General features: G+C 41.9%; 1 protein-coding gene across 2 annotated transcripts in view; it reads right to left on the reverse strand.

Annotated features, from left to right (window-relative positions):
- The window catches only part of LOC110207694 (uncharacterized), a 95476-nt gene that overhangs the window by 7379 nt on the left and 75938 nt on the right, over nucleotides 1-12159 (reverse strand). For both annotated transcript variants that reach the window (XM_020985444.2, XM_020985443.2), the window contains exons 5-7: nucleotides 11486-11599; nucleotides 3382-3526; nucleotides 615-763 (exon numbers count right to left, since the gene is read on the reverse strand). In XM_020985444.2, coding sequence (XP_020841103.1) covers nucleotides 615-763; nucleotides 3382-3526; nucleotides 11486-11599 — 408 coding nt within the window. The remainder of the gene's footprint in view (nucleotides 1-614; nucleotides 764-3381; nucleotides 3527-11485; nucleotides 11600-12159) is intronic.

Consider the following 12159-nt stretch of genomic DNA (forward strand, 5'->3'; position numbering starts at 1 on the left):
ATATTCCAATCCATACCTGGAAAAAAAATCTTCTCTACAATATATGACATTTATGTGACAGGTGGTCAACCAGTCTTTTGCTGGGTCCAAAGAAGGGGAAGTCACTACCTCCTGAGGCAGCCCCTTTGAGATATGGACAATTCTATCATTAGGGAAATTTTCCTTACAATCAGCTTAAAATCTGCTAAGGAATTGGGAGCCCTGTGTTCAAATCTTGGCTTTGATGCTTGCTAGCTCTATAGCTATGTGACTTCCCCTCTGGTGGGAGCTTCTGTTTTCTCATCTGTAAAATGGGGACACTAATCCTTATATTACCTACCTCATAGAGTTGGGATGAAAACACTTTGTAAACCTTACAATGCCATACAACTGTGAGGCATTATTAGTATAATATATTAGTCGATATTCTAACAATTGTGTTTATGTTGTCTGTCTGACTAGAATGTTAGTTCCAGGAAATCAGGGGCTGTATCTTAGTTCAATGTTCAGGATCTATAAAAAGAAAGCACGTAATAATGTTTGAGTTGAGTTGAGATGAGATGAGTTGACCTGAATTGCCTAGAGTTGAATGGAAATCCACATCCTTCCTAGTCAATGAGGGATGAATTACTCACCAGACCACCAGCAGCATGAGAAGAATAGACAGGCCAATAGTAGTGGAAGTCTGGTTGGCCACTCCCATGCTGTATATCAACACAACTGCAAAATTCAATAGTGTTGCCACTGTGGTCCATGTGGCATAAAGTGCAATCCCATTCTGCACCTAGAATGAGAATGTGATTTTTAAAAACCCACACCCACACCTCCAGCCTGAGAGATTGATAACAAAAGTTATTACTATGAGTGACTGATGTCATTTATCAGACCTGATTTCACTGATATAGGGAACTCTAAGCGAGGAAATTTCTTCCACCAATGCAGATTGCAACCTGCAGCTGAGAGTCAGAGGATTGCCCATGGGTCTATGAAAATTTAAAGTGATTCCACCAGCATCACACAACCAACATGTGTCAAAAACCCAAGTCTCATCAGATTGCATGCCATCTTGGGAAGGGAAGAGAGGGGGAAAAAATTTAGAACTCAAAATCTTATGGAAGTGAATGTTGAAAACTAAAAATAAATAATAACAATAACAATAATAATACTAAGGAACCCAAGTCTCCATGCTTTTCCATTAACTACTACACGGCAGCTACCTCTCCTACTACGATTACTAATGATAACTATTTTGGTCTAATCTGTGATTTCATGGGTATGGGGAACACCTGGTGTAGATACTGCCTCACTAATGCAGATCTCTGTAACTTATAATCTTAGAGAAAAGCCTGGAGCACCCTAAGGTTAGGTGACTTGCCTGTGGTCATACAACTATTAGAGGTCAGAATCTGACCTCAAGTCTTCCTGATTCCTATCTTGGCCCTCCATTGGCTAGGTCCTGATACCGCACAATGACTAATAAAAAACAGTAGCTCATGAAATAGGTAGCATAAGTTTTTAAAAATTTATTTAAAATTAATTTTATTGATATCTTTTGTTTTTATATAGCCTAAAATTTCCCCTGTAAGCTGCCTCCTCTCCCTTCCCAAAGAGCCATTCTATAGGATATATCATCATTTTACAGTTGAGGAAATTAGGGGTCAGAGAAGAAAAATGACTTGCCCAATCATGTTGTTAGTAAGTTATTGCAAACCAGTGTTCGATCTCTATGTCTGCGGTTCTTTCCTTTATCCCAGGCTGCTTCCCTTAGGATGTATCACATCATGGATACGTGAAAAGGATGGATTACGTGAGGGAGGAGGTTTCCAACTTCTTTCCCAAAGAGGACAATGGAATCATTGAAATGGCTCATGTTGCATCAGATGATAATTTGGAAAAGGGTGGAGGAACTTTGGGGGCCCTGAAGCATTGGTTTTGTGTGTTGAGAATTGTTCAGGGCTGGCAAAGGACAGTGTGAGAAGTTGCTTGGATAATAAATGCCTCTAATTGAATTGCACCTGCTGCCATTTTAATAAATGTAAGCACCTTGAGGGCAAGAACTATTTCATTTCTACCTCAGTTTCCCCAGCTAGCATATAGACACTTTATAAAGGTTTATTGATTAATTGATAGTTTAAAGGACACAGTTTGATATGTTCAATTCAATCTAATTCAACTGATATTTATTAAGCCCCTACTAAGACTGGCTGTGCTTTCAGGCAGTTGCCCATGTCTTTCATCAGCTCTTTGTTGGAACCACAGGATCTACAATACTCAGTCCTTTCCAGTACCTTTAGTTCCCATTCTTTGTCCTTCAGATGACCTTCTTGTGGCCTTAAACCTTACCTTCACCTTCCACCCCCAGTCTTTGATCTCTCTCCCTTCTCCTGGTCTCCAGCCAACCCTTGCCTTCGGAAAAGTCTTCTGGAATATCAGTAGCATCTCTTATTAGTTGCTGACACCATAAACTTGGAGTTTGGCTTCATAACATCTCAAGTGAAGTGAGACTGGGTTTGTCCCTAGGGCTGGCTGGTCTCGTGTTTCTGTGCCACGATTGGTGTTGCTGATTCTGGATGGGACGCCCTAGCGTTTATTCTGTTTTGAGTGGGCATGAGGAATACTTAGTGGGTTGTATGACAGAAAGAGAATTGATACTTTCTCTAGCTTATCATTAAAATCCTGTTAACCCTTTTTTTTCAAAAAAATATTTATTTTAACCTTCTTTCCTTTTTTAAATGTTGATTTCCAAATTCTCTCCCTCCCCTGCCCACTGAGAAGGTAAGCAATATAATATCAATTACACATGTGAAATCATGCAAAACTTATTTCTCTAGGTCCTTTTGACTCCTAATGGTGCAGTCAAGCTGAAGAAGGGTAACATGGGCAATTCCTGACTTGTATATAGAATCTCAATTGATCTTCATATAGGTGATATAGGTGCTACTGAAATCTCCATTTCACAGAAGAGGAAGTTGAGGTTGAGAAATTAAGGCCACACAGCCAGGAAGGATGGGAGGCATGATTTGAAATCAGGTCTTCCTGGTTTTCCACAACTCTACCTACTCAACAGGGGGAGGAGTACTTCTGCTCTACTGTCCCCTTCCTCATCTGAAGCACCCCCCCACACACACACACACACACAGTCTGCTTTCTTGCCTCACAGTCTTCTGTCAGCTTGTAATGTTGCCATGCAGTGTAGCCAACCCTGGACCACATGGCCACCTCCCCCTCAACTTCCATGGAGGCAAAGGTCAGACTGCCCACTCTCCAAACACAAATATAACCACAGACAGAATATCCCCTGTGCAGACTATCTCCGCTACTTGGATCACACACACCCCCCCCCAACCCAGGTGAAAATAGTTCCAGTCGTGACTCTGCTCTGCAGGCTCACAGCTGGCCTACCAGAATGCGGAGGAGCCACAGGTCAGTCCTATGGTGATTCTGAAGCCAGGTTCTATGGGAATGGAGTCCTCGACAGGCCAAGGAGAGAATCACATAATTGGAACCTGTGAGCCCTGTGAGGATAAGCAGAGCAGGGCTGAGGTATCTGAGGAGGAGAAAGAAGTCATTATTGTACCTTCTCAGTCCCCTGACCATCATGCCATAGATAAATCACCTGGTACTTTTCAGACCAAACTAAAAGGTCCACACTGGCATTTCAACAGCCAACCAGAATCAACTGCCTTGTCAATTCAGTTCCTAGCCCTGAGAGTGTGTGTGTGTGTATGTGTGTGTGTGTGTGTGTGTGTGTGTGTGTGTGCTCACATGCACTCATGCCTTTGACAATCATAGGATAACAGAATGTTGGAGCTGGAAGGAACCTAGGAGAGCATCCTTTCTGAGGCCCAGGAGGTAAGGTGAGATACCTTCCCTGAGGTCACATGGGCAGCAGCAGCAAAGGCAGGATTCAAATCCAGGTCTTCTAACTCCAAAACCAGTGGCTCTTACTCTGATCCAAAGCTCAAAGAAAGTTGTAGTCTGGTGTCTCGTTTACAGAAGCATGGTCTTCCAATGACATCAGACAGTGAAGAATTTGTCAGCTTTGTAGTAACTACCAACCCCTTAGCACAAATCCTTCTGATGGGGAGGAGTGATCTTCCTTCACCATCAGCAACAAACTCGGTGCAAGTGAGAGCAAGCTGACAAGGAGGCCTGTTGGGTTGGGGAGGCAGAAAGATCACAGATGCTTTTGATGGTGATAATGAATCACAGGCAGAAAACATAACAGTCAAAAAAATATAATGGAGGGCTAGGAGGTAGGGGTTTTTTTAATAATCAATAAACCTTTACTAAGCACCTACCATATGCTAAGTATTGTACAAAATGCTGGTGATAAAATATAAAAAAGGAAGACATTCCCTGCTCTCATGGAGCTTACAGTCTAATGGGGCGGGGGGGGTAGCACACAAAAAGAAGCTGAAAAGTGGGGTTGGGGTGAGAGAAGTTACGCAGAGAGGGGGCTTATGGAGATGTCCAGAGAAGTCCAAATCAGTGCAGCTGGGTGGGAGATAAGGAGATGGCTGGGCTGGGCCTCCTCTTTAAATGGAGTTTCCATATTTATAGTCACAGATTTATCTGAAAAAATCCTTAAAGATCATTTAGTCCAGCTCCCTTATCTTGCAGATGAGGCAACTGAGGCCTGAAGAGGTAAAATTATTTACTCAAGGTCATGCAAATCATTACTAGCACAGTCAACATTCAAACCCAGATCCCTTTAACTTTAAAAAGAATGCTCCTTCACCACATTGGCTCCTCAAGATTTAATCCTTTTGACCAATTTCTGAGTTCTGGTTTGAGGAAAAGTGACTACTGGCTCTACAGTCTCATGATGAGAGGCCCGGGGGGGGGGGGGCCAATTCCAGCAAAACCAGTTTATCCTCCCTTCTATTAACCTGCACTTTGGCACCTCTACCACCATAATAACGATCCTAATGATGCCCCTGGGGAATTGCACAATCCTGAAGTGCCTTCTGAATCATCAACAATTAAGTTGTTTTCATTATGATTTTGGCATTAAGTATATTTTATAATATTCTCATTCTTCGAAAATTAGCCATCATAGAATGTTGGCACTAAAGGAGACCTTGGACATCGTCTTGTCCAACCTCTTTTTTTAATAGATGAACCCAAGAAAGATGAAGTGATTTGCCCAAGGTCACAAAGCTATTTAGTAAAAAATAAAATAAATAAATGGCCTAGAATCCAGGTGTCCAAACTGCTGGTCCATATCCTTAGAAAGGCAGTCTTGTGTGGTGGAAAGAGCTCTGAATTGAGAGTCAGAAGGGCTACGATGAAATCCCCCCCTCCACTATTTGCTACTTGTGTGGCCTTGGAAACTATTACCCTCTCTTGTCCTGTTTCCTCATCTGGCAGAGGAAGGGGTTGGACTACCTGACCTGTAAGATCCAGCTCTAAACCTATTAACCAATGACAGCTGTGTATATATCCAAACCCCCATCTTCTACAAGAAGCCTTTCCCCGTCCTTCTTAATTCCACTGCCTTTCCTTTGAGATTATCTCCAATTCTTCCTGTAGATAGTCAGTACATGATGATTTTCATGTTTTCTCCCCAATTAACCTGTGAGCTCATGGAGAGAAGGGACTGCCTTTTGCTTTTCCTCATGTCTCCAGCACTTAGTACAATGCCTAGCACATAGCTGGCACGTAATAAATGCTTACTTACTGATGGAAACACTGACTGACATCCACACATATCTTTGGTCAGGTCTGTGATTTCATCAGTGTAAGGGAGCACTCCGTATGTAAACTCCCGCCTATCCTGCAAATTACAGATTGACTCCGAGAAGTGCTTAGAGCAGTGAGAAGTTAAGTGGTTTGCCATGGTCACACTACTAGTAAGTGGGCAGAAAGGATTAGAGCCCCAGTCTTCCTGACTCTGAGACCAGCTTTCTCTGTATGATGCAATACTATGTATATATCTGTGTGTATATGTGCATATAGGCATACATATGATTATGACAGAAAGGTATGAGCAAGAGTCACACCGGACGAAAAGGCAATCGGTCGATCAATCAATCACAACAGCTAACACTGATCTAGAGCTTACTATATACCAGGCACTGTTCTACCCACCTTATATCTCATTTGGTCCTCACAACAACCCTGCAACATAGATACTATTATTCTTTCCATTTTTGCACTTGAGGAAACTGAGGTAGAGAGGTTAAGTGACTCGCTGAAGGTCACACAGTTAGTAAGTGGCCGAGACTGGATTTGAACTCAAGTCTTCCCGACTCTAAGCCCCTATCCACTCTACAACCTATCCACTGTACAACCTAGTTACCTCAGCCAACAAGCATTCATTATGCAATTAAGCATTGACATTATTTTCCAGGCATTCTATTTGATACTGAAAATAAAAAAATAATGAAACCGTTTCTGGTCTCAAGAAGCTTACTTTATTGGGATAAACACTTGTACAAATATCAATTAATACAGAATATGTCTAAAGAAAATACATGGTAAGGGGTGGGGAAGCTAAAGGTGCTGGCACCTGAGAGAATCAGGAAATGCCTCATGCGAGAAAGAACTCCTGAGCTGAGCTCTGAAGGAAGCTAAATTAAGTCTAAGGTGCCTGATGGATTATCAGCTATCTTACTGGAGAAAGTACCCACACCATTCAGAAAGGCTGGAGAACCTATATGCATAAAGAATTATATATGGGTGTGTGCATGTTTGCGTGTGTATATATGTGTGTATATGTAGCATATGTATGTGATTAGGTATATGATTTCAATGATGTAGGGAGTTCCTAGGGAGAAAGTTCCTCTCTGCCCATAAAGATCAGTAAATTGTCTGCAACTTTGCAACTTAGAGAGTTAATTGGGGCATTGAAGGGTTAAGTGACCTACCCTGGGTCATATAGCCAGAGGTGGGACTTACACACAGGTCTTCCTGACTCTGAGGCCGAGGAGCCTCATATTCACTATGTCATGCTGATATAAATATGCAATATTTATGTGTGTATATGTGTATACATAGATAGATATGTATATACATATATGTATATGCATATATGTACATATATAAGTATGCATATATGTATATATTCACACACATATATGTGTTTGGGAAGCTAGGCGGGTGCAGTGGATATAGCACCAGGCCTGGAGGGAGGCAGGAAGACCTGAGTTCAAATCTGGCCTCAGACACGTATTGGCTGTGTGACCCTGGGTAAGTCACTTAACCCTGTTTGCCTCAGTTTCCCCATATGTAAAATGAGCCAGAGAAGGAAATGGCAAACCATTCCAGTATCTTTGCCAAGAAAACCCCAAATGGGATCACAAAGTGTCAGACACAACCAAAATGACTACACAACATCACATGTATGTGTTAATATATAAGCTTTTAAACTCTTAAACAGATATTGGATTAAACTGAACCCCTATTTCCTGACTACATCAGATAAGACTTTATGATACCATTCAAAAGATGGTGTATGTGACAACAAAATGCACTGGGAGCAGAAACCTGTGAAAGAAGCAATCATGCACATGTGGTTTATTTGCTCATTTATTTGTCTAGTTTCTCCCATTAAGTCAAACCTCCTTAAGGGGAGGAATCATGTCTCTCCTTTATCATGTAATTCAAGAACATGGACTTGTGGCAGGGTTTTCTATAGAAACTGTCCGAGAACACATGACCCCAATTCCCTCGTGTTGCTGGCCTGAAACATTCTATCCCCTAGCAACCACAAGCCAGCCTGTAGTCTAATACCTCCCTCCGCCTGACTCGGTAGCCTGAGCCCATCTCGTTCGCTGCTGCCAAGGGGTGACTGATACCCAAAGGACAAACACTGCCGCCTTAAAGACTAAGCAAAAAGAACCTCCAATTCTCCAGATGGAGAAGACCAAACCGGGGTGCCCTTGTCCACAGCTGGAGAGACGGCAAAATATATCCTGTACAGGCACTACAGATGGGCAAGGGTATGGACCTGGGTTGGAGTAGGAAGAGGAGATGGGGTAGGATCACATCACATTTGGAAGCTCACGTTTTCAAACAGCCTAAGAGGCTTGCAGCTGCCAAAGACAATCTCTTCGACACCAATATTTCTCTAGTGATGCTACAAAGTTGAGAATCTCACAATAGCATCTCAGGACCACCTCAAGACCCAAAATTGCAGGTGATCCTCAGACAGGGTTTCTTAACCTCAGGTCTCTGAACTTGGGAGAGAAGGAGGGACACAGAGAGACAGACGAACAGAGACAGAGAGACAGAGACACAACGAGACAGACGAACAGAGACAGAGAGCCAGACACAGAGGCAGAGAGAGAAGATATTTTTATGCTTACATAATATATTGCTTATGTCTGTATATATAATGTATGTGTGTATATATGCATTTCATATATGTGTATATATACATAAGCATATGTATATATAAAATTATTTCAAAATAATGAAATATATAACTATTTCAATACAATTGGAGAGAGGGAAGTATTTCAATATAATAGACTCTTTTACAGTCTTATGTATTTTACTTTAAGTACATAATTCTGAGAAGGGGCCCTGGCCTTCGCCAGATTGCCCAAGAGGTGCATGACACAAATTAAGGTTAAGAATCTCTGCCCTAAGACAATAAAAAGTTGCATAGCAGATAGAAGTAAACCACAGCATGTTATCAACACTGACGTAGTATGAGGAGAGACATAAAGGACATCGTCAAACCCACATATGACCAGCAAAGGGAGTGGTCATGCTTACAGTCTTGACAATACCATCTCCATCAATCATAGTTTGTGTGTGCGTGCGCATGGGTGTGCATACGTGGCTGTATTTAGTTGCCACGTGCTGCTTTCTCCAGATTCACATGGATACTCTATCAGAGGACATAAGTAGGTGAAGCGATACCATGGAAGACCGGCCTCGGCACGGCCAGGTGACCAATCCCAAAAACACACACTGGGATTAATTATAAAGAGTTTTATCATTCCCTTCAGGTCATAGCAGAATAAAAAGAATATATCCCCTCAGGAAAGGCTCCCAAGGCCAAGTTCTCTGAAAGGTCAAGAATGACAGTGATGGGTCAGGCCCCATCATACAACTTTAGACTTCAACTGAATTTGGAACCACAGGACCTAAATTAGAATCCTGACTCTTTTGCTTACTACTGGTGTCACCTTAGGCAAAACCCTAAACTTCTCTGAAGCTGTGTTATCTGAATGATGCAGAGATAGGACTTTGCTGTAATAATGAAATACAAGTATCCCAACACATATCAAGATGAAAACATGGTGAAAGCATGAGGGTCCAGTCAGTCTCTCCTAAACGATTTTCTATAGAAGACTAAATGTCCACAGTCACACAATTTACTAAAAGGTATATGTAATATGAGAGCCTATTTTGTTTATCAATTACAACAACAAATATTGACTTGATAGAGAAAAATGAAACCTTTTAGGCACTTCTCCAAAAAGATGTTATGATCAATACAAATTTTGGCTCTGCTAACTATGTGACCTTGAATAAATCATTTAACCTCTCTAGCACTCAGTTTCCTCATCTGTAAAATTAAAGAATTGGACTAGATATGCTTTCATATCCCTACCAACTCTATATCATTAATCTTATCACATTCTACTATCTGATTCTAAGATCCTTGATCATCAACTCAGACTTCCAGAAACTGTAGACTGCTGCACTTTTACCATATGTGAAGTTGTTATTCAACCACGCAAAAGATGTAATAGATGTCTGGGTGTGGTGGCCCACACCTGCGACACCTGATGCCGTGGAACCTGAGTCTGGTGGAGCCTTTAAGCCTGGGAGTTCTGAGCAGCAGTGGATTAGCTGATGGGGGTTCTGAACTGAGTTTGGCAATAATATAGTAAGCCCCTTGGAGCTCTTCTGGGCCCCAGGCTGCCTGAGGAGGGGTGAACCGATCCAGGTAGGAAACAGCAGGTCAAAGATGCCATGATGATCAGAATGGAACTGGGCCTCTGGGTAGCCCCTGCACTGCCAGCAGCTTGGGCAGAAACATGTATACACACACACACACACACACACACACACACACACACACACACACACACACGTACATACACATCCCCCCCCACATACATATATATCCATACATATATCTACATACACATACACATGTGTATATACACATACATGTATGTATACATATATGTATATATGCTTATGTAATTTTTAAAAAAGAAATAGATGTTTTATCTCTCCAGCTATTTTTTAACTTAGACAACAGGAAGGAGCTTTGCATGGGTCTATGTCAATAAGTACAGTCAGGAGTATTCTGAGACCTGCTTGTACTAGCTCTGAACATTTTTAAATGTTCAGTACAAGCATTTTACACCTCAGATGCTTATAAATCAGGATCTGATTTTTTTTTTTGCTTATTAGCTTATTAGTGGTTTCAAATTCAAATCGATGAGGGGAGTCACAGAACTGTACACAAGGACCCCTGCAGCCACAGGGCTCCTTAGCAAACTATACAGCATTACCCACTGTTAAATATTTCCCAGTTACAATCGATTCAGCCTAGGGAGTGTTATAGGCCAAATGCAGCCCTCTGGCCTTGTGTTTGACACTTCTGGTTTAGACTTAAGTAGCACAGAAAATATTAACCATGCAGATTAAGCTTAAAAGTGTGTCATGCCCACATTCCCCTGCCCCCACTTCCAGAGAGCCGGTTGTTAAATCTTCACCAGCATACCTGTGAACACCTCCCTCTTTCGTCATTGTTCTGAATTTCTTCTAGTACGCTGAACTTGGAGTGATGGGACATGAGTTCCGAGGCTGACTCCTCCATTTACTTGTGTGACTTTGGACAAGTCACAATCCCTCCTACACACCTCATTTTCTACTTCTGTACCCAAAAGGAACTGGAGTAGATGACCTCTAAGACCCCATCCAGCTAGAACAAAGAAATGCACCATGTGCTACACTGGAGCACAAAGAGATTAAGAGGCAAAAGAAGGACTAAATCAGATTCCTCTCGCAAGGCAGCAAGGGGCTGTGATCTTTACCCCTGAAGTGCTGATTCATCTCAGAGTGGTGCAATGGCCATGGTGCTGAATTTGGTATCAGGATCTGGATTCGAATATCAGTTCTGCCACTTATTACCTGTGTGATCCTGTGCATGTCACTCATCTATATGTTTAGAAAAAAATAAAAAAGGAGGAGGAAGGGATGGACTAGACCAGTGGTATCGAACTCAAAGAGATAGATCCCTGCAGGCACATACTGACTTAGAAAACCACAAATTAACATTATCTGTGTTGCATTGTATATTTTTTTTTAAACATTTCCCAATTACATTTTAATCTGGTTCAGGCTATATAACCTACAGGGGAGAGTTTGATACCTTCTAAAATGCTTCTAAATCAATGATCCAACTAACTGGACCTAGGGTTATAAAGTTGGAACGCTATGATTACTTAGGTCAGCACTGCATGGCAGATTTAGCTCCATGAGTCTAAGTACCTTTGTGGGAATCACATCTCACTTCACCGCCACTTACTCTTTGTCCCATAGAAACAGCCACCCAACATTCAAGGCGTTATTCAGGATCCACACCACGTAAAACAGAATTGGCAAGACATCTGGTTTCGCGTAGAACCATCCAAGTTCATTCCTGGCCGAAAAATAAAAGCATCCCTTCAGCAAGACTTACAGTCAGCTCTCACTGGATTCAATGAACCCCCCCACCCTTAACAGATCGCCAGTTTAGTGACTTACACGCATTCCATTTTGTTTAATAAAATCTGCTGCGCTCTGGCTAGGGGCCACGTACAGCACACACAAACATGTTTCGCCTCTGTGCAACACGTCCCAAGATTTATGTTTACAATGAAACCATCCCTAAGGACCCCACCTCCAATGGAAACTCCCTGACTTTCACAATTCAGTCCTCACATTCCCTATTTGACTTACTAATAAAGACGAAACTCTCCCAAACAACCTGTCCCTTCAACGATGGCTTAATTATTTCATGTAAAACACGGGTGAAAAGATTCAAGTGGGTGGGGTGACTACTTCATAAAAAAGTAGCTCTAAAATATTTCTTACTCCCTGTTCAATGACATGAGGAATCACACCATATACCATGGCAGAGTCAGGGGACTTGACCATGTGACCAAAAGTGTAAGCTCCATACAACTTTTGTTACACCTGTGCCATAGCCCTTCCTTTAAG

The sequence above is a fragment of the Phascolarctos cinereus genome, unplaced genomic scaffold (assembly GCF_003287225.1).
Source record: "Phascolarctos cinereus isolate Bilbo 61053 unplaced genomic scaffold, phaCin_HiC Scaffold_2;HRSCAF=192, whole genome shotgun sequence".
In the NCBI taxonomy this organism is placed as follows: domain Eukaryota; kingdom Metazoa; phylum Chordata; class Mammalia; order Diprotodontia; family Phascolarctidae; genus Phascolarctos; species Phascolarctos cinereus.